Source organism: Ictalurus furcatus, chromosome 24 (genome assembly GCF_023375685.1).
Source record: "Ictalurus furcatus strain D&B chromosome 24, Billie_1.0, whole genome shotgun sequence".
In the NCBI taxonomy this organism is placed as follows: Eukaryota; Metazoa; Chordata; class Actinopteri; order Siluriformes; family Ictaluridae; genus Ictalurus; species Ictalurus furcatus.
Window position 1 is genome coordinate 6495138 of NC_071278.1, and position 23995 is coordinate 6519132.

Below are 23995 nucleotides of genomic sequence, written 5' to 3' on the forward strand. Positions count from 1 at the left end.
AAAAAAGTTAAAAAAGAAAAAAGAAAGAAAAAGAAACGACAAGAAAAACAACAAATACTGCATGTGCGTACATTTAATTATGTAATATAAGACATGTATAAATTATAATAACTTGTCCTTCAATCTTTCCAGTTTTGGGGACCATGTTAATTAACTTTTTTTTTTTTTTCATTTAATTTGAATAAGTGCAACTGCACGATGCTTTCTCTAAAAGAATATACTACTTTATTAAACGTGTCCTCCAATACGCAAAGGCTAGCTTCATGACTGGAAAATGTCATTGTTTACACAGTTTTGCACAGCAGGCTGTTGGAGCTTGGAGAGTTCGGGTCGTTCATGCGGAAAAAAAAAAAGGTCCGTGACTGTTTTCATGTGTCTTATCTGGTCAAGGGTACTTGCTCCCTCTGGTCAACAGAAGCGGACGGCGACTTGTTGAGAAAGGCCGGCGAGAACATAAGGAAAGCATCATCTCTGCTAGTGGGCGAGCACGTGACCTCTGCGTTTGTCGGCGACCTCTGCGCAGTCCCGTTTGATTGACAAGCGAGGCACGAGCAAGCGCTCCCGCCGGGACCGAAGACGTGACCCGCGCTTGCGTACACCGACGGGTGTCGGAACGCGCAAAGCAGCTCGGGACGCGGATAAGGATGAGAAAGGAGCCTGAAAGTGTCCAATGAGCGCAAAGGGTTAGCGAACGCAGGCGCTGCAGCTGCGGCAGCTGAACCCCCTGCCAGGCCACTCAGAGGAGAGTAGTAGGCCACAGGGAGATGGGAAGAAAACGAGTATGGCAGGTTGCCCGCGTGGCTCACCATGTAGCTGTAAAAGGCGGGGTCGGCTGGGTGAGGCCAAGTCATCGCCAGCCGCTGCCTCTTGTCCTTCATACGCCGGTTCTGGAACCAGACCTGAAATTAAAAGCACACCCACGCCTATTACTTGCTCAGTTCTTCTGTGTGTATGCTTTATATTGTTAATTGAGTCAGGATGCTACCAGTGAAGGATGCTTTGGAAAGTAATAACATGATAGGAAAATGATAGAACTATAGCCTGCAATTATTCTGCAGTTTAAACACATTAACTTAACAGTTCAGTTCATTAATCCCGCCTGATATTTCATTATTATTTGCGCACGAATGTTTTTCATATAAGGGCCTCCTGTATCACTTCTACCTTAATGGTGGTTTCCGGCAGATTTAGGGCGGCCGCCAGTTCACATCTGCGTGGACGGGACACGTAATTCTCCCTGTAAAACTCCTTCTCAAGTCGAGCTATCTGCTCCCTCGTGAAAGCTGTGCGGTAGCGTCGCATCTGATCCGATCCGTACGGAAGACCCCCGGGGCATGTGTTCACCTTCCCAGCATCCACTGCGCTCTCGGTGCTGCGACTCGGAGACTCCCGTCCTGTAGGAATCAGTGATGTGCTATTTTTAGGCTTTCTGATAATCCGACATCTGGACTAATATTATTACAGGTTCATTTAAATATTACTTTTACATGAATACGTTCAGATCTACTTATAATATTATTTAATCGTTTATTAACAGGGGGAAAAAAACCCAAGAAGTGCTACATGATAAATTTCTGTTTTCAGATATACCCGCAGCAGTCTCATTGTAAGCCTAACAAAATCATTCAAATTAGAAACAATACAGTATTAAAACAACAATATAATACTTTTTTCTGAGTTTGTTTTGTGTAGCCTAATGATGTTGATTATAAGAATAATACTACTAATAATAATGATAATCATCATCAAAACAAACTCAGAAGAATTATCTGGTTTCTTATAGGCCTATGGTAACTGCAATAAATGAAATAAAGTCTTTAAAATATATCACAGTGTAAATAATAGACATTTGTTGACAGTTCTCGAATTATTTGAAATGGGTAGCAATATTTATTTTATTTTTGTTTAATATACTTTTGCAGTGATGACTGACTTGTGAATATGTTACGCATAGTCTGTAGTCTGTGGCACTGTGTCTTACGAACAAAATAATTATAAGCACTGACATATACTCACTGGTCACTTTATTAGGAACACCTTTACACCTGCTCGTTCATGGAGTTATCCAATCAGCCAATCATGTGGCAGCAGCACAATGTCTAAACTCATGCAGATACAGGTCAAGAACTTCATGACCACATCGGGTTTAATCCTGTCAGCCAAGGACTGCAATCTCAGGCTACAGTGGGCACAGGCTCACCCAAACCGGACATTAGAAAATTGGAAAAGCATCATCTTGTCTGATGAATCTCGATTTATGCTGAGACATGCATTTGGCAGGGTCAGGTTTTGCCCTAAACAGCATGAATCCATGGACCCAACTTCCCATGTGTCAACAGCTCAAACTGCTGGTGCTGATATAGTAATGTGTGAAATCTTTTCTTTGCACACATTGGGTCCCTTAATAATAGCAAATCGAGCATCGTTTGAATGTTACAGCCTATCTGAGTATCGTTGTTGATCACGAAACCCCTTTATGGCCATGATTTACGTTTTTTATAATGGCTACTTTCAGCATAATAATGTTCCTGTCACAAAGCACAAGTCGTCTCAAACCGATTCCATGAACATGACAGTGTACTTCACTGGCCTTCTCAGACACCAGATCAGAATCCAGTAGCGCACCTTTTGGGACCTGGTAGAACTGCAGCAGTGATTAAGAATGTTTCCAGCACCTTGTGAAATCAGTGCCACGAAGAATTGCTGCTGTTAGTATTAATCCAGGATTAGTATGGTTTTCCTAATAAAGTGGCCAGTATCTGTATGTATGTATGTATGATTGACACCAATTAATAAATTCCGGACGCAGTGATCGAATAAACTATGTGTCAACACCAAAAGCACGCAGTAGGTACTTTAAAAAACAACAACAACAAACACACACACACACACACACACACACACACACACACACACAATGCAGCATGTACATCACGTACGATTCAAGGAAAGCAACATAAAGATCGGTCTTTACCTTGGGCATCCATGCGTTCAGGGGTGCAGCTCGCATCAGTCCCGTCATAGAAGTCTGATTCTGCGTCGGAGCTGCTTGCTTCTTTCTTGGGAAGATCTGAGAGCTCTTGGTCCTGCGCACACGGCTTACTTGTGTGTCTCATTTCCTTAAAAGTGCCGCTCAGCTCTTCCGCCCTCGTCTCGTGTACTCGGTCTCGTGAATACGGGAAACAGTCCGGGGTGGTGCAGATTCGCCGAGCCGCCTTGTCTTGTTGCTCGTCAGCAACTTCGGAGAAATTCGAGCCCAGATATGTGTCAGTGTGACCACCCTCGGTCCTCATCAACCCGTCCTTTAGACTTTCCATAACCTATTACTTTCGGTGCAAACGAAACACTTGGTCGCGTGAAGCACGCGGGAGAGGAAAAGCAGTGAGACAGGCGATCGCACGAGCTGTGTTGAGCGCGGCGCGAGCTCTGGGCCGGATCACCGTTGCCCTCCCTCTCCTGTTGTGGAAATGTCATTCTTAACAGGGCAAAGCGTCATAACAGAAAGCACAGTGACGCCACACATGTGAATAAACAGACGAGGGTGAGCAGCTCAGATAAAAAGGTGGCACGGGGGCGGGGGTCAAAAGTTTAAAAATATGACAACACTATAGGTAAAGCAGTACCGCATGATACCCACTATAAGAAAATACATCCCGGCATCCAGGAGCAATAAGTTATACCATTATAGGCCTAGAGGTTTTTTTTTTTTTTTTTTTTTGCGAATTTAATGTATTTCTTTTGGAAAATTCAAGAAAGTCCAGGAATAAAAAGCACATGGTGGGTGCTAGGTTGTGTGCTCGTGTATACAAGATCAGTGTATTAGATGTTACGATCAACTACCATTTTAGAATAATCTGCATATATATATATATATATATATATATATATATATATATATATATATATATATATATATATATAAAAACAACAAAAAAAACAAAGACAGCTTGAAATCGGGTTGAGAACAATGCAACAATGCGAAAATGAAAAAGAATTAGTTCTGTTTATTGTGGGTCACCAACCAACCAACCAACCAACCAGGACAAGGTGGCGTCTCTTCTTCCCTGTCAATCATGTTGCCTCGCAATTCAGAAATTCAGCGTTTGTGGGCGTGGCTTTTTTTTTTTTTTGGAGGAAACCGTGAACATAGCATCTATTTTAAAATGTAAAGAGTTTGTCTGAGTAAACTTCCACGATTGATTAGACCTTTTGAACTTTAGCATTTTAAATCAAACCTAGAGTCCATAAAAAAAATTCCATTTGTATAGCGTTTAGTCATAGCGGTACTCATTCAAATACTCATTCACTCAGTGATTGTAATTCGAATATGCTTCCGTTTTAATAATTGCAATGCAAATGCATACGAATCAAAGGGTTCAAATAATGAGAAGGCAGCACCTTTTTCGGTCGACTGAGATAAAAGTTCTACAAATTTAATAATTGTTCATACCTACTAATCATGGGAAGATGTGCAATAACTAAGATCTTTTTTATTTTATTTTTAAATGTCTCCAATTGCCTGCAGATAAATACAGTCAGGAATGTCAGTCCAGGAATACATGTGTTCCTCGGAGCAATGCATTCACCGTGTTACACAGAAGGTGTAAAAGTCAGTTTAATTGGATTTGTAAAGTAATGGAAGTAATGGGATGAAGTTCTAGAATGATTACGTTTTGAATTGTGCAGTCAGAAATACCACTCTTTCACTTAAAAAAACCAAACCCTTAGGTGTAGCCTAATTATACGGATTAAAATGTCCTGTTGATATATGTGACACAGTATGATGCATGTGGGTCCTGCATTAATTACACGTCACAAGCTCACTAGTTCATAAAACTTATACGCATGTTTGGAAATAACTACTTCCATGCTCTTTACTTTACTTTGATTTGCTCTTAGCCTGGTGTCGCCTGCTACATCACTGGTGCATCACTCCAGCAGCTAACATCTGTGTATGAGTTACACTTTGTATCCTAACATACTTTAGAAGTCGTTTCAGGCAGTACCTAAACTAACTACTTAGTAATGGTAGATTTCTACTTTCCATTGCTAAAGACGTAATTAAGACATTATTATTAATAATAAATAATTGCACAACCTATTTAGCCTTTAAAAAAACCCAGAAAGAAGTAAATGACACCGTTGTATGTGGCTATGATGACTATGATTTTCTATAGTCAAAGCTGTCCTTGTGCGCCCTCACCTGTTCAAGCTAAAAATGACACAGGAGGTATTTTATGTTATTCGACCCCCCCCCCCCCCACTCCTCTCTCTCTCTCTCTCTCTCTCTCTCTCTCTCTCTCTCTGTCTCTCTCACACACAGACACACACAATTTTTTGATGGCTATTAAAAATTTATTTAGTCACAAAAATATTGCTGAAAAATTACGAGAGGCACAAATTATTGTATTATTGTCTAATTATTTAAAAAACAAAAAACAAAAAAGCATATTTATGAAGCACCCATATATTATCCATATAATTTTCGCATTTATGCATACAATTCCAGTCATATTTAAATTTGAAGATAAAATCGATCCCGAACGTTATTTATGCTGTGTGAAGCGTAAATATAAATATTAAAGATGGAATATTTAAGAGGTATTTTACCGCAGTGCCTTTTCTACAGCTCACTGTAACACTTCTGTCTTGTTCACAAAGAAATGATCATGAGCTTATGCGCATAAAAAAAATCATCCAGAGTAAAAAGTAGGCTGCAGTACATTTAGCTAATTAAAAGCTTTTCATACTTGAGAAATGAACCGCGTTTGGGAATAATGACTATAAATGTACATTTAAACGATCCACGAAATGTCGTAGGCCTATTTTGAGAATAATCCATATACTACAACACGATTTGTCCAGTATGATAGTTTGAGACTGTAACGTCAAATATTGGTCTTACAATACGCAGTAAAGTTACAATGTTAAAATAGCCTAACTCTTAGATTACACCGAAGTCATTTCTCCTTTACAATTAATAGAAATCCTTCAAAAATTAATTTTAGGACCTCCTGATCATTTACTATATAATCAATAACGAATTTGTTTTTATGAACACTTTTAGCACTCAAAGTTGAACATGAACGCAACATATCTAAGCTTGCCTTAACGCTTAACTTGAATTCAGTGTAGTGCATCATTGTAGGTACCCCCCCAACCCGGATATTACCACTTTACTAGGAACACCTATACCCCTGCTCATTCATGCCATTATCCACGCCAGCCTGCAGCACAATGGCAACAGCACAAGGCACCAAGTCATGCCTATACAGGTCAAGGGAAAATGTGACTTGTTGTTGTTGGTGTCAGTATTTCAGAAACTGCGGATATCCTGGCAGTGTCACGCGCAACAGTCTTTGGAGCGACAAACAAAACGAAACAAAACCAAACAACAACAACAACAACAAGAACAACAACAATATGTTCTATATGCAGAAATGCCATATGAGTGATCTGCCTGAACGAAAATTATTATTATTATTATTATTATTATTATTATTATTATTACTACTACTACTACTACTACTACTACTATATTCACTATTTATTATTATTACAGAAATGTGAACTTTCAACTTTTAGCATCACTGCACACACTCAGAGACTCCGCCTCTCTAAGATACTCTTTTTATACCCAATCATCCTACTAACCTGTTCCCAATTTCCCTACTTAGTTCCTCCAGCTGTTTCTGTTTATTAACACTTACTTTTCCAGCCTTTTGTTGCCCCCGTCCCAACTTTTTTGAGACGTGTTGCGGTCATGAAATTCAAAATTACCTAATTTTTTTTTCCGAAAATGGTACATTTCCTCAGTTTAAACATTTGCTATCTTTTCTATGTTCTATTGTGAATAACATATCCGTTTATGAGATTTGCATTCTCTTTTTGTTTACATTTTACACAGCGTCCCAACTTTTTTGGAATTGGGGTTGTACATTATCTAATATTATCTCTAAATATTATGTTACAGTGACAGTAGGTTGGATGTTGAACAGTAATTTGACAAATCGTGTGGGATTCAAAGTTTAAGCATGTACACACACTTTTAAAAACTATTTATTTACTTATTTATTTATTTATGCCCAATAGGTATACTATGTGGTATAACCTGGCCTTACACTATGTTACAGGCTTGACTATACAATCTTCTATAGTTTATAGCTGTATATTTAGAACAGATCAAATCCAGTCCGTTTCTCAGACTTCATTCAGACTATTGTGTCATCAATATTTGAGTGAGTTTTGAAGGTACCAATCCATCTTTGTTCAATTTTCCCTTTATAGCTCTATTACAACTATAAAAACATAGAGTTTTTTGGGTTGATCTTGTTATGAAATATTCCATAGGTCATAAATGCCATCAGCATACTATAGTAGAGGGCCATACTGTGACCATACTACATTTGAGAGCATTTTCCTGTCAACTTTGGAGGAAATCCACCTTAAACTTTGCCTTTCTGTCCATTAATAAATAATTTTAGGTGTGTGTTAATTTCTTTTAATGGACCTTTTGGGTCCAAACTACATTTCTCTATGTATCTTTTATACATAATTTACTATTACTGTAGCCTATATTTTTCAGTTAAAGCATTTATAGCAATCTTTGAACTATGGATTTTTGTGACAAAATATTGATGACAAAATGTTCTGAATCAAGTTTGGGAACAGTACATTATCTGCGATACCATACTGTATAGTTACAGTTATATAAACAATATTCAACCTCAGACAGTATCAGACACCAGACACCACACTGAAAAGTCTAATACCAGTGTAACAAAATATTTAACACACAATGCATACTATAAATTAATGCAAACTATATTACAGTTACATTTATAATCAATTTATAATCAATTAGAATGCAAATATGTCTTTTAAAAAAGCATTTCGAATCTATATGTCACTTTTGGCTTCCCATAGTCAGAGCTCCGCCTCATTGTAACGCTTGCGCGTTTGACAGAGAGATCAAGAAAGTCCGAGTGTCTGATGTTGTTCAAGTCACATGATCCTTGTCCCCTGCCACGAATGCCCGGTGCAAATTGAACAGGGGAAGAAGATCAGGTAGTGAAGATGCTGTCTGATTTGAGTTTACAAAATAGAGTTTACGGGTACGGCTCGAGTTCATCCCCCGCGCATGCGCAAAACGTCACATGTTGAGAAACCTACGCGCCCAGGGTTATACAAATCAAATGCAAACCCATCAAAACGAACATTTTTATCCTAACATTTAAAAAAAGCAAAGTGTTTAAACGTCTGTTATTATGAATAGTATTCAGTATGGTGGTCTAAACATCCTCCATTTTGCTTCCTCGAAAAATGCACTTAAGATGATCTGATTAAGAGTACTTTCCTTACTTAATATGGAACATGATTTCCAATTTTGCATTCACAGTGGGTGGGTTAGTAGCAGGTAGGGGACACGGACCAGGTAAGTGACGGGGCCAGTTGTATTGGAGGCAACATGCATGCAGCACTCACACAGAATTTTAGACTCTTCTTCATGCTGATAGTTTAACAGGGTTTCCCCCCGTTTTTTTCAAGACGTGTATCAAAGGTGTTTAGGTTAGCATGCACGTTTGGAGAGAGTGAGACAATGCCATTTGTACAGCTACTCTGATAATGACGGGCTAATGAACGTTGCTGCCACTGTGGTAGAAAAATAGACATGTTTGGATGACGTTATACGTGACATTTCATACCAATCTTTCTGGTTTTACATTTCTTTGGATTAACAACAACAACAACAACAACAACAATAATTTTCCTGTAAAATGTGTGAAATGTTTACACTGCGGATTCGTTCCTTTGTTCCGACAAGTAAACTAAATTACCTTCTTTCTCTTGACGTCTCTCTCTCTCTCTCTCTCTCTGTGTGTGTGTGTGTGTGTGTGTGTGTGTGTGTGTGTGTGTGTGTGTGTGTGTGTGTGTGTGTGTGTGTGTGTGTGTGTGTGTGTGTGTGTGTGTGTGTGTGTGTGTGTGTGTGTGTGTGTGTGTGTGTGTGTGTGTGTGTGTGTACACACACGCACACACACAATGCCCCGAATAAAAGGCTCTTCTTCAAAGCCAGTAAATATGTTTGCCTTTGGAGCACAATATAGTAAAATAAAAGAACCAGCCCTTCGGCGTGTATGCAGTGATGCTGAAGGTTTCTGCCCATGCTACAGTATTTGAGGCGTTGGGAGTGAGAACGGGTTGCAGGATGGATTCCTATAGGTTGCTCCTGGCCTCTTAAACTAGGCTACCAACACTGACACTTAAGCTTTAACACTATTAGCATCCAGAGCTGTAATGAATGTCAACGAACGAGTTTAAAACGGAAATTTTGAATTGACATATTTTGTAGTTTAACATATTCAGGTACTGACCAACTCAAAGCCATAGTTCAAGGTCAAGGAGTGGCAGTTGTAGTCCAAAAACCGCCTTTTTCGGTTATAGGTTCTCAAAACATTGTTAGGTTATAGGCTATACGAATAGCCTACGTGAAGTTTCTAGCCTATTTATCGTTCGAATGTTATAAATATAGGGCTATTAATTACACTGTGTGTTAACTGTAGGTTTTTTTGTACTCGTTAAATTAAGCTATATAACTTATAATTATAAATATAACGTCTTAGCAAGTTATACATTTAGGCTGTCATACATTTATTTATTTATTTATTTATTTTTAAATGCTTTCATATAGGCTAGGCCTGCTATAAAACAAAACAAAAAAGGCAAGCTTATTAGTTTATATAAAACCTAACACTGGTTATTTATTATCTTTATTTAAAATGATCAATTTATAAGCGGACACTTTAAAAAAAAAAGTATAGCCTAAGTAAGGCGCTCACTTCACCTAATGTTTAAAATCTACACAAACATCAGACTGCATTAGATGAAGCCTATAACAGTCCAACACGACACAAACTTTTAGGTCACTTATCAGTTGCTGTGAATCTTCCAAACCTCTTCTTTAATGCTAGGATCTGGACATTGGCCTTGTAGTTCCCCTGATTTGGAGGGGAATTAGGGTTAAATTTCATTAGGAATTTTAGTCTACTAAAACTAGACTTCACATCATCACGATATGCGGCGTGAAGTTAGTTATTCAGAATGTATGTTTGCCTCGTTGAAGGAATTTTTAAAATAATTGTAGGCTACATAAAACTCTTGCTGCTTCATTACTGGTCGATAGCGTGTTTTGGAGTGTTTACTACCAACACACAGGGCTTAATGCCGTGGAGATAGGACATCATTTAGTACGGGGGTTTTGTAATTCATGTTCACTTTTATTTTACAAAGTGATCTTAATATAAATTACAAAATTTATTTGGCTTGATTCATTTTAGGCTATCATATTGCATATATTGTAATGTCTATGTAAAAATGAGTAATTATTTGGATGATTTAGTTTAATTAAATCTGATTATTTTATTATTTTTACGGAGTCCAAAAAAAAGGCAGGAACCAACAAGAGTACCGAGTAGTACTATCTCTAATCTTTGGTTTTCATTTTCATGTGTGTGTGTGTGTGTGTGTGTGTGTGTGTGTGTGTGTGTGTGTGTGTGTGTGTGTGTGTGTGTGTTTGTTTAAATCAATAAGTAAATACAAGTAAATCACGTCTTTGTTATTTAACTCCCATTGGTACCTGACTCTTCGGACACCCTGTAGTTCGATTAAAATAAAGTGATATACATTTATACAAACAGAGAATACGAAATTTCGTTTAAAATATTGGGTTAATGCCCAAGAATAAGTAATGAGGAGTTTGATTTTTAGACACGAATAAAGTTCAAGTGCTTGCTATGAATCAAGGCATGAATAAATTGATAAATAATATAATTACACCAAGTGGACCATTTTTTGTATTGCTGAAAAAAATGAATTGAAAAGAATTTAAATTCTTCTGTGCGTCCTCCTAAAATTACGGATAAAACGTGTGCACGCGCAAACTCTTTTGCTCTTCAACCTGCATACTGGACTTCTTTCCGCGTAAGATATCCTATAGGCATCTGTACAGACGTTACTTTTCACACTCTTTGGACAAAACCCGCTCCACACTTCTAAAAAAAAAAAAAAATAAATAAATAAATAAAAAGAGAGAGAAACTGGCGATTTTCTATCGAAGTTATTCAACTGCAAGGAGCCGCAGCAAAAAATTACTGTTACTAAAATGAACGGATTTACCTCTCTTTCATACAATGCATCATACAAACAGAAGACCAGTAAACGTAGAAGTCATTTCAGAAGCGTTTAAATCAGTGGACCATTATTTTTTCACTGAGACGCTCCTTCAAATCCTGAATGGACCAATAGGTCAGACATTCAACTTGACCTTGGCCAGGCCGCATATAAAACACACACACACACACACACACACACACTGTTGTCTGTCTTAGTATCTCATAAACTCAAGGGAAGCCGCCAGGACTTTAATTACATTAGCAAAAGTGAACGTTTCTTTTTAGCACTGAGATTCTTTGCGGTGAAATGTATGTTTGTTGTATAGGGCATTAAGTTTCGGTGGTAAATACTGATATATCTGCACAAAATGTGAAATGTGAGTGCGAATAAAGATATTGATAGAGATAAATCAACGCACTTTTGGAAAATACTTTTTGAGAAAATCAGTTTTGCCCATTCTGTCCATAAATACACTGAGCTGTTATTTGTACGTCGGCATGTGCTTGGCTGTTTACAAGGGTAACCACAGAATTAGTGGAAGTCAGGATTTTTGATTCCGACAGAGCAGCAGAATGTTTTGTCTGCTTTCCACTATTATAAATTATGTTAAGCCTGTAGAAATGAAGATGTAGGGCTTTAGATACATTTGCACACTTACCTTACGTACCTCTCTACCTCCTTTGACTGGAATGTTCGTTTATAGCGCCGCATTTTCTTTAGTTTAAACGCGTACGATTGAAACGTCCTCCTAGACATATCACGTGGACACACGAACCAATGAAAACACGACCTTGGGAGGCGGTTAGGGCGAGTCTGAGTATCTGGACTTCTGCTGAATTAGTTTTCTGTGCTGCTGTTCATTTCAGAAAACGTTTAAGTGACGGAGCAGCACGCGTCGATGTCCGACTGGTTATGACAACGTCACTGGTCCTGCGCCCGCGCTGGACCGACCCGGTCATGTTTTTATATGACAACTCCAGTGCTCTGGACGACGCAGTCAGGAACATGGACGCATTTGCGGGAGGCAATTTTGCACCGAGCTCGTGCAGAAATCTCATAGCTCCCAGCGCTGCCTACACGTCAAGTAAAGTGACTACTGCAGGAGTTGGTGAGCCTGGAAAACAGTGCAGCCCGTGCACGGCCTCGCAGGGATCTGGCGGCGCATCGCTGCCTTATGGGTATTATGGCAGTGCTGGATATTACTCATGCCAAGTGTCTCACTCCCACTGGGCTGGCAGTGGGGTTAAACCGTCCGCTCATTCGCCAGCCTCTGCCGCCTCGCAACACGGAGATAAATATACGGATATGACAACCCCGTCGGCCGAAGATTATCTAACTTCTCGAGCCAAGGAATTCACATTCTACCCGGGCTATAGTTCGAGTCCGTACCAGCCCGTTGCCGGCTACTTGGATGTACCTGTGGTGCAGGCTGTGAGCGGGCCATCAGAGCACAGGAACGAGTCTTCTTTACTGCCTGTGGAAAGTTATCAGCCGTGGGCGATCAGCGCTAGCGGCTGGAACGCGCAAGCCTACAGTGACAAGGAGCAACCGCATTCAAGAGACTTGTGGAAATCATCTGTACCAGGTAAAAAGAAACATCATGCATCAGATTCTTCAGGAATGTGATTCTACGATTATATAAAATATTATAACGGTAAATATTTAATGTTGCTGCTGCATGGTGAGCACAGTCATAACCACATGCATAGCATGAATTGAAATCAAATGAAATTATTTTAATGAAATAATATCAAATTTGACTTTCATACCAGTCGAATGACTTGATGTACTGATGACATTTTTTCAAACAACTGCATTTTGGATTTTCTTTCTTTCAGACGCAAGTTCTTACCGGCGCGGCAGAAAGAAACGCGTCCCATACACCAAGGTGCAACTGAAAGAACTCGAGCGCGAATACGCGGCCAACAAGTTCATCACCAAGGACAAGCGTAGGCGGATATCGGCCCTGACCAGCCTGTCTGAACGACAGGTGACCATCTGGTTTCAGAACCGGCGCGTGAAAGAGAAAAAAGTTGTCAACAAATTAAAAACTAACGGTTAAAAACAACAGAAAGGGACCATCGGGTCTACGAACGGACACACAAAGCTATACATGTCAGTAAACGTTTTAGTGAATTCTTCGTTTGCCTGGACTGCCGGTTCTCACACAATACTTTTGTCAGATTCAAATGTAACGTTGAAGCGGAGCGACGTTTTCCGCTCTGCGCCATGGCTGTGGTGCGCAGTGTGTGATTTCCACAACTCTGGACTCACTAAGAGCTTCACTAACTCTCTGTGTTCTGAAAATCCTATATTTACTCCTCTTAAAAATGACACGAATGTGGGTGCTGGCTAGTCAGTTGTTGACTGGATCCGTGCTAAAATTCAACGTTTTTTGTTTTTTTTTGCTCGTGGTCTCACACCTTGTGCTCAACGATAAATATAAGGAGAAACCTCTTGATAAATTCTTTCCCTATTTCATGTACAGTACCAGTTTAATAGGCTAATTATGTCTGTATAATTAGAATATTTTATCCTTATCCATCTAAATAGCCTTCTGGAGTGATAGAGGTCATCTGCCTGTATGTTAAACGAATGTTTTTCAGGTACGTCTCAATTAAACCACTGATATGCTCAACGATTGAACCGTTTTCTTTCGACGTCACCATCTTCAAGTCACCAAAAGAATTCTGCCTGAAATGTTCAGTCAATTTATTCACACCTTTGTAATAGGATTCGTAATTCCTCACGTCAACTCAACACAAATTGTATGTAAAAAAACGCAAATAAAATTATTACAATCTTATAGTTATTTCCAACTTCCTTTTTCATTTTGTACGGAACATGCTGATCTGCAATCATGTGTAGAGCAACATCGCCATCTACTGACGTGTGGATTGGTTCCGTTCATTAACTGTGAATACTTCCTCGAAATTGTACTGTGATTTCTGGTCCAGAAGTCGTTTCCCTTAACGCAAACAAACATAACTGTTACTTGAACTTATGAATAGCCTACATACGATATTGCAAATTCTAACCATTAGAGCAGGCATTTGACATCTTTCACTACTTTAATGCAGTTAGTTATGTAGTGAATTCAGGCTTTAGGCTTGTCCGATATAATCATATTGTCCTTACACGATATTACATTACTACGATATGCAGTGACTTTATCTCATATTATATTATATTATATTATTTTATATTATTTTATATTATTTTATATTATACTACCAGACCTGCCAACTATTAATCGTCAATAATAAAAAAAATGTGAATATTAAACAACCGAAAATCTTTATTTTAACTGCATTACTGTGGAATCACTTAAAATTCACCTTCCAGCTGATTTTTTGGGGGGATTGAGACAGTTCCATACTGTACAGCTGATAATATTATTTCTATATGCCACAAACCATAGCATACAGATAGGATAAACTGGTCATTTCAAATTAATGAATGGAATGGAATTAAAATGAGTTGTGGTTTGCTCATCTACTGTATATTATTTTCTATTAATTTTTATTAAGCAGCAAAATGGCAAAATGCATATATTATAGGGTAGAAATAACGACAGGCTGTACATAGATCGATTCATAACACATTCTTGAAATGTCTTTTATGTGTTAGAGAGGAATTTATTGTTGTTCAAAATCTATTAGAGATAAATCTAATCTTGTATCCTTTTATTACTGTTCATTACAACTTTCCATAAAAAAATCCTTGTTATATTAAGTATATATAATTACACATATTACTTAAACATCTATATATGGGGCATCTTCCCACATGTATATGTATTTACTTTAACTAAATTGGTAAAAATGTGAATCTTGACAAATGTCATTTGAATAAATTTACTGAAAAGGAGTGTTTCATAATGACAAATCAAAGTACAGAAGCCCAGTTACAGAGAGACAGAGAGAGAGACAGAGAGAGAGAGAGAGAGAAAGAGAGAGAAAGGGAGGTCTATCTGAAAGGCAAACTCATTTCTTCATGAAATCGTTCAATAAAATGCAACACTTTTTAAAACCGAAAACATGTAACAATAGCAAAAATTACCATGCAATGAGACTAAATTGTTCCACTCAGTTATAGGTTGTGATGATTTATGTCAACATGAAGTAGTGCACACACAATTTATAAATATGCTGAAGTGAGTTTTGGTGCCATTTGTGATCAAGAGAAAAACTAAAGGTAGGGGGGTCATCTTATCACAGGGGGCGTCTTCCCTCATCTATCTATCTATCTATCTATCTATCTATCTATCTATAATTCACTGGCTAAAGAATGCGTGGACATGATTTTTTTTTTTCTGAGTAAAATGATATTTCTTGCGCCCCCTAATGAGCAAATTCGAAATGGCACCTAAAATTGATTTAAAAATCCGATTGATCTGTTCATTAGTATTGCTCATAATAATGGTTCCATCATGTTCATTTAAAAGACTAAGTAAAATATTTTTTAAAAATGTAAATAATATAAGATTTGCAAATGTTTTAAATAATGCTGCTTTAAGAGAAACAGGTGATCAAAGAGGAGCTGTACAGCGAATAAGTAAGTATGGGTATTTTACCTGATGACTTGCAGGGTGATGTGGAGGAACTGCAGGTGAAACCGCTAGTACAGTTTTTCCCCTTAGTACTGAACCTCGTAATGACCCGATGTTAGATATAAAACTGAAAGAGCTTGGGCTGGCATTAAAAAGACAGGAGCATGAGATTCAACTAGCTCATCTCTGCTCTGTCAAAATTGAGGCCCAGCAAGATACTAAGCTGCGAAGTTTGGAGTCCCTACATAGACGACTTGTCCCGTTACCATGCTCTAGAGTTCCCTCTTCACCAGTGTTTGCTATTGCTATGTCTCAATATAAAACTGTTAACTTTGAGTCTTCAAATGATGGACAGCTGACCTATGATGTGGCAAAGCACATCAAACTTGTTTATTGAATCTGCTCTGGAGAAAAGTGTTCTCTTTGAGAAATGGTGCCTAGCTAGTAAGACCACAGACATCAGGCCATCTGATGTCTGACAGTGAAGCATTCAAAAGTGTGGCTTTTGCTCCGATTGTTTCTAAATGCTCACTCCAGCAACCTAAGAGTTTGGGGTATAAACTATTTCTCTTAACTATTTCTCTGTGCCTCTTACTGCTAACTCCCCTGGTAAATCTTGCCCCAACGGCTCCACAAAGCTTGTAATGTGACTAAAACTCACCTTGCATCTGCCCAGATCAAAATGAAGTCCCGGTTTGATAGGAAAAGTGTGAAACGCAGTTTTCAGCCTAGTGACTTGGTACTTGTTTTGCTCCCTGTTCCTGGTTCGGCCTTACAAGCTAAATTTGCTGGTACTTATGCTATTGAGGAAAGGTTGAGTGAGACAGATTATGTAATTTCTACCCCAAATAATAAGAGAAAGAGTAGGGTGTGCCATGTAAATATGTTGAAGTCTTACCTTGCAAAAAATGATTACATTGCAAAAACGTCTCTTACCCCTGGTGTTGTTCCTGCTGTGTCTACTGCAGTGTTGCCTGCTTTCTATTCTCCTCTAGAGGATGAATTGATCATAACCAATGACTGTTCTGCATCCATCTCAAAAACTCTGCTGTGTTGAGTAACTTGGAATCTCACCTTGCACATTTGCCTAAATACCAAAATGTGAAAGTATCACACTTTGTTTTCTGACAATCCTAGTCAAACTAGGGTACTCACCCATGATATAGACATAGGGTAACTGTCGTCCCATCAAGCAGCATTTCTAGTGAGTGAATCCTCAAAAACGAGAAGTGAAGAAAACTGAGGTTGAGTATCTTCTGCAGCATGATTTCAAAAGTCAATGTAGCTCACCTTGTTTGCTGGTTCCAAACCTGATTCATCATTCCATTTGTGTACGGATTACCGTAAGGTAAATAGCATTACCAAACCAGACTCCTTTCCTCTACCCTGAATGGTGGACTGTTTTTATACAGTCGGTTCAGCCCAATATGTCAAGAAGCTTGACCTTCTCAAGGGATACATGCAGGTACCCTTATCACCTTGTGCCTCAGAGCTTTCTGCTTTTGTCACCTCTGACAATTTTCTTTAATATTCTGTAATGGCTTTTGGAATGAGGAATGTGTTTGCTACCTTTCAGCGTTTAATGCAAAAAGTATTGTCAGGAATCCCCAATTATGAGGCCTACTTAGATGATGTTGTGGTCTATTCACCTAGGTGGGAAGAACACCTAAGTAGTCTTGAGCAAGTCTTCAATTGGCTAGCAGATGCTTCACTGACCCTAAATCTTGCAAAATGTGAGTTTGCAAAAGCTGTCGTCACATACCTTGTTAAGAAAATGTTTACTGGTAAATCCTGAAACATATTTGTTTAAAGGACATATAAGTTCCAAAGTAAATAATGTACATACAGTCCCCTCCAAAACTATTGGAACAGCAAGGCCAGTTTATTTTTTGTTTATGCTATACATTTGGGTTTGAGATCAAAGATGGACATGAGACGAGAGTTTAGGATTTCAGCTTTTATTTCCTGGTGTTTACATCTAGACATGTTAAACAGCTTAGAACATGGAACCTTTTGTTGGAAGTCTGTGACTGACTGGTGTTTCTTGCTTCCCTATGCCATAGCCCAGATGTGAAGAATATGAGATAATTGTTGTCACATACAGGGAGTGATCAGTACTTGCTATATGTTCCTGCAGCTCCTTTAATGTTGCTGTAGGTCTCTTGGCAGCCTCCCTGATAAGTTTTTGTCTTGTGCTTTTGTCCTGTTTTGGTGATTTGGTCACTGTGCTACTCCATGTTCTCCACTAGGTGATGATGACCTTTACAGTGTTCCATGGTACATCTAATGTTTTGGAAATTGTTTTATACCCCTCTCCTGATTGATAATTTTCCACAGTGAGATCCTGTATATGCTCTGTAAGTTCTTTGAGAACCATGGCGTCAGCAGTCAGATGAAACCAAGAAGATGTGAAGAAACTCGTACAGAAGCAGCTGATCTTTATTTCAGATTAATCAGAATCACTTCAGTGATGACAGTTGTATAATTACATTTGAACATGAGTCTGAATGTGATTGGTTCTTTCTGAGCAATCACATGACCCATTTGGTTATTATAAACATTATGTTGACATCTACATAACTAGATGGCCACCAGAGTCAGACTATTAGTAGCTAGCGATAACGTTAGTTAGCTATGAAAGCTGAGACTTTATAAGAAATCATATAAAGTTGATGCATGATTTCTTATATAAAGTCTCAGCTTATATTATAGTTTATATTATAAACTAAATTACCCATAATCAAGATTTTCATCTATATGGTCATTTTTCTCCAAACCGACTTCTATGACAAGCACCTCGTTTCGACTGAGCGACTGACATACTGTGTTGTGAATCTTACTGTAGTTAGTTGGCGAGTTAACTTTTCTCATACTTTGAAGGTTTCCCAAAGAGAAACAGTTGAGGAGGCAGCGGGAAGGAGCTGTAAGAAGCTCAGGTTTTTCCACAAGTGAGTATTTGCTAATTTCATTCCATTTACTCAATGATGGTCAATTGTTAGTACTTAAAGTTGCACTATTCTGATTTTTTTCAGTATTTCAGAGTGAACGAGCTGGGTTCTGACCTGGAGCACAAGAAAAGTTAAAATGATGGGGTTGAAGATGGAAAAAGGAAAAAAATTCCACAATGAAAAAACTTTGTGCACAGGCTTGACGTCACTTTGAGGCGATGCCTGACAGAGCAAGGATATTCCATTCGACTTGCTTCGATTCCTCTCTCCTCACATCTCATCTTCGCATCCTTCCCTCACATTCTAAGTAGGTGGAGCTAAGACGCAAGGAAAGGAAGCAAGGAAAGGAAACTAGGATGCACAAATGAGAAATGAGAAGCACCCTATGACCAGCACCACCTTCTTCTTCTTCCTCTTCTTCTTCTGCTCAATTTACAAATGAATATGATAAACAAAACATAGAACATTTAGGGAGAGGGAAAAGACCCTCAAATTACATTTAAAGCATTTCGCAGACACCTTTATCAAGCATGACTTACAGTACATTTATCCAATTTATAAACTGAGAAGTTGAGGGTTACAGGCTTTGCTCAACGTCCCAGCAGTGGCAGTGCTGGGATTTAAACCCACAAACTTCCGATCAGTAGTCCAACTGAATAGTACGTATGAGTGGAATCAATGTGCTGCTGTTAAAATTTTTATATGCTGGTAATATAATAAGGTTTATTAAAGGCTAGGATTTACCTTCAAAATAATGTTTATATAGTCTAAAAATATCACATTTTTGGTAATGAAATTGGCCCCAAAATGCTCCAGAGAAGAGAATGTTTTTACTTTATGCTTTGATTTGCACTCAACTCAAAGATTTTCAAGTTGGCTTGGAATAATAATTGTAATATTAACTGCCTTGTAAAATATGACTGTAACATTTGAATACTCCTTCCACTGGTTATTGACATTTAAAACCCTTGTGGGTGTGTTTGTGTGAGGAGCGCACACTGGCCTGGGAGCTAACAAAGGTAATGTTAAAGATAAAAGTCAGGGTGTGAAGTGCTGTAAATTAAGATGCACAAAAGTAGCTGCAAACATCAGGCAATTGTAATTTTGTAAATGATGAAAAACATTAACCATAATAGTATAATTCACCTTTTCTTATACGTGCAACTAATTTCTTACATTCAGCTGAATTATTTCTGTAAGAATACCAGTGAATGATAGGTTTCTCTTAATGCGCTGGTTCATTTAAAACTGTTAGTAGGGGTCCAAGCACCCAGCATGAAATCAAGAATCTTGTTTCTATTGATTTTATTGAAGGTGCCAAGTGTTGCTGAACTAATAAATATGTAATTTCTCAAACAAGAAAAAATACATCAACAAAACAGTTTATTTGCTTCTTCTCTGGCAAATTTTGCCCAACCATCACTAAATTTGGCATGCAGGTTCAAGAGAAAAAGTTCTTTCTCTGTTTATATATATATATGAAGTTACAGGAAGAAACAGGGCATATCACCGCAACTGTGTGACGTATTCTGACCAAGCTTTGCACTGTACATAACTGAAGGACCTCAACCTTCCAAGGAGTTTCATTCAAATTCAGCTCTAGGTGGTGCCATAACTCACACATTTGTAAAACTGCTCATGACTTTTGCACTATTCTGTTGTTTGTCTTGATTACCTTGCATTATAGCATTGTAAACAGGGATGGATTATGAGAAAATGGGCCCCTGGGGACAGATGCACCAAAGACCACCTTAACGCTTGCCTCCAGACTTTTTTCCCCCTATTATCAAGTGCATTAATTGAACCACATGTGTCAATCTCAAAGCCAACAAACCAAATATAGTCAGCTGCTTTGTTTCATTAAGACCTGTGGACCTGAAAAGAAATAAAATAGCTTTGAAATGGCTCACAGTATCTAATACATTTGTAATACTCATGCTCACATTGTAGCTGAGCTTTACAGTGCACACTCATCTCTGTGCTGAACCACTGTTTAAAACCAGCGCCTTGTTTTCTGTGCTTCATAAAAGTCACGCACATCTTAAACAATTCAGAAACATGTTGGATGTTGGCATAAACTGAATTAATTTTGGTGTGATGAGGACAACAAATAAAATTATGATTGTGTGATCATTAAAAGGCACAATCTCCAATCAAACAATCTTGTCATATTAATAACATTGCCATGAATCACCTTTATGACTCTTTCACTGAAGATGATTAAAATAACATGTCAATAATAGGTGAGCAATTATGCCTTATCTTGTAAATCCTGATCTACTCTTCTATTCCTCTTACTGCAGTAAACCTCCAGCAGGCTACTTCAGCGGCTCTCACCTCTATATCTCTGTGCTAACAGTGTAGCTATCTGGATAGTAAAAATGCATGATCCTACGTGGTTAATCCTGTTTCTCACCATAGCAGCTGGTTGACATAAAAAAGTGAATCAATACATTCAGTAAAAAAAAACAATTTAATCAGGTAAATAACTGTTATCAGTGTATATACTTAAATAGTTGCTTTGAACTCTTCTTTAAACTAGAAAATTCTATTCTAATTTCAGAGCCTATGATTTTGGTGTTAATTGATCAAATATGTTAAGTGAAAAAAAAAAATCGCCTTAAATTATGGCCCCTTGGAGTCACGCTAAACACCACTGACGCCCTTGGTTTAGTGATATATGACCTAAATAACTAACCAACTAACGAACTAACTTACTAAATATATAAATAAATAAAGAAAGACAAAAGGAAAGAACATTCACATGTCAACAGCATTGTGTTGAGCTACAGGAACACTATCCCATTTTCCTCATGGATTGCTGTGTAGAAATGCAAATAAAACAAAATATCATATGGTAAGGAGCCTGCATTTCTTCATTATCATATAAACATAATATATTTAACTGGCAAACATATGTCAGGTCAACTCCCACAATCTCAGAGGACTCGATTTCCCAGAACCCACTGCGGCCTACAAGTATGGCTGCCATAGACTACTGTACACCTCCCAAGATATTCACATTCACCTGACTTTTAATCACACACACCTGAGAACAATCACACTTCAAAGTACATATGCTCTATTCCTGTTTTTTGCTTTCTGGTTTTGCCTTGTTGGTATGGTTTGCCCGTCGCCTGAACTATTCCCAGTTTTTGGATTATGACCTTGACTGCTGATTTGGATTCGTTTGCTGGTGCATTTTACAATAAACGCACACTGCATTTGCATCCGTTTCCGCCTTTACAATAACTTACAGATAACAAAGCAGGAACTAAGCAGGAACAAATAACTAGTTGTTCATTAACACTTAAATTACTATGGCCTACTAGCTAATTAGTTAATTATTAACTATACAGTAATTAAACGGAGAATTAAGCAATAATTACTGAGTCTTACATTTCTCCTGCAGAACTACTAGTCAACTACGGCTCTTGTATAAGAACTACTGATTAATTATTGATCATGTCAACATGAATTCCTACGAGCTAAGCATTACATTCCTCCTGGAGATCTCCTCCTTAATATACCTTAACCTTTTCCAACACCTCAGTATCTAAAATGTAAATGTTTATGAGTACGCAAACACACCAAATGCACTGGCACCTAAAACACGTGCATGAAGTATGCCAACACTTTAAGTGCTTATTACGAAAGTTCATTTGTATCAAATGTTTTTATTTTTACCATGTACTAATGATTTACAACTCTTTAAGAAATGAAGGAAAAAACCACACAAGATGTACCTACACGAGGAACTACATGACGTCATTTATAAACACTTAGGCTACTTTTCAGATTCGGAATAACTGCTGTTCATAATCATAAATGAGTCACACAGGAGTAACTGCATGAAGTGTAATTCATAAACATTTGTTCATATTTAAATCCAGTCGAAGTAATATAAAATTTGCTAGTTAATAGTGCACACATTATGTTTATATATATATATATGTATATATATATATATGTATATGTATACATACATAAATACATATATATACATACATACATACATATATATATATATATATATATATATATATATATATATATATATATATATATATATATACAGTTAACTGAATAACTAATTGTTTGTTCAAAATCTAGGCTATTAATGCTGTGTTAATGACCGTTTTATATGAAGTCTTACCTTCTTTTTTCCCCTCGTGCTGCACTTCACTGCTGCCGATAAGAACTGAATCTCCGACTCCCGAATTGTTGGGTTATGAGATAAGAATTCGGGGCTCGAGCCTGAAAATGTCCACGCCCTTGCGTAGTGAGCTCGCGGAGCAGTGCAGCCAGTTTATTCCGCTTTTGTGACATTTTATGGCTTGCTGCTGTATGAGGCGCGTCACTTTACTGAGAGTCTAAACCTCTCCAGACCTCTGCAACTTCTGAGAAACTACACACTAGCAAACACTGCTGCAGGACTTAAAGATATCGAAATATATTAGAATGCACGGGTGAGTTGATGTTTTGTGTAGTAGGTTGATGCGGTGATCGCCATTGTGTGTAACTATACAAAATAGGATATGTATGAATAAAACATAAACTTGTTTAATCCCACGTTTGGGTTCTGCTTGAGCTGAGTAAAGTTTTTTGATATTAGACTGTTGAGTGGTTTAGGTAGTTTCATGTTGTTGGGCTTACATTTCTATCTCTGCAACAGGAAACTGTCTTAATTGCCACAGTTATATTCGCCGACAATCCCCACCTCCCTTTTTAAACCAGTTCTTGTGAATTCTAGCTAGGCCTAAATGAACTTACCAAAGGCCAGTGAAACCCTGCTGTATGAATTACTTTATAGATTGCAAAGCGAAGATCCAGAAGTTTTTTTGTGTGAAGATTTCTGAACTAGATGAAACATGGAGCAGGCCTAGGTTATGTCCTCTAAAGGCTATACTGGATGTGGCCAACACTCACCCCCCCCCCCCCGCACTTCCGTTTTGCGGTATAAAAGGCAGCTGGAAGCAAAACGCTTAGGTGTGGTTTATGGTAGCAGGCAGGCATTCAACATTTTATCTGTCTTATAAAGACGTGCATAGCGACTGAGGTTGAAGGAAATCTCAGCCGGTGTTAACAAACACTCCTCGACGTTTACAGCCTCGAAGTACCCATGCCGTTTCCGTTCTTTTCATTTTCTCTTTTAAGGTGGTTTTATTTCCTGCCATAAATGAGAACAGTCGCTCTTTACAGTCTATAAAGGCTATATATATATATATGTGTGTGTGTGTGTGTGTGTGTGTGTGTGTGTTTGCGTTAACCGAAACACAATCAGTACTTTTAACCAATTACATGAGTGATTATTACTATTATTATT

At 38.1% G+C, this 23995-nt stretch overlaps 2 protein-coding genes across 2 annotated transcripts; one reads left to right on the forward strand and one right to left on the reverse strand.

The window, feature by feature from the left end:
• Nucleotides 1-377: 377 nt before the first annotated feature.
• Nucleotides 378-3774, reverse strand: evx1 (even-skipped homeobox 1). Its single transcript, XM_053613213.1, has 3 exons — nt 2975-3774; nt 1165-1394; nt 378-899 (listed from the first exon to the last, which is right to left on the reverse strand). Exons 1-3 carry the CDS (start codon nt 3315-3317, stop codon nt 378-380), a joined length of 1095 nt encoding a protein of 364 aa, XP_053469188.1. The 5' UTR covers nt 3318-3774.
• An 8220-nt stretch (nt 3775-11994) lies between these two features.
• On the forward strand, nt 11995-13921 carry hoxa13a (homeobox A13a). The gene is made up of 2 exons (XM_053613056.1): nt 11995-12791; nt 13015-13921. Exons 1-2 carry the CDS (start codon nt 12082-12084, stop codon nt 13229-13231), a joined length of 927 nt encoding a protein of 308 aa, XP_053469031.1. The 5' UTR covers nt 11995-12081; the 3' UTR covers nt 13232-13921.
• The last annotated feature ends 10074 nt before the right edge of the window (nt 13922-23995 follow it).

Coding starts and splice junctions, on each gene's coding strand:
- evx1 (XM_053613213.1), bottom strand. CDS start 3,317: ATGGAAAGTCTAAAGGACGGGTTGATGAGGACCGAGGGTGGTCACACT. Junction 1,395..2,974: donor TGAACGCATGGATGCCCAAG/GTAAAGACCGAT, acceptor TGATTCCTACAG/GACGGGAGTCTCCGAGTCGC. Junction 900..1,164: donor TGCCGGAAACCACCATTAAG/GTAGAAGTGATA, acceptor TTTTAATTTCAG/GTCTGGTTCCAGAACCGGCG.
- hoxa13a (XM_053613056.1), top strand. CDS start 12,082: ATGACAACGTCACTGGTCCTGCGCCCGCGCTGGACCGACCCGGTCATG. Junction 12,792..13,014: donor GCATCAGATTCTTCAGGAAT/GTGATTCTACGA, acceptor TTCAGACGCAAG/TTCTTACCGGCGCGGCAGAA.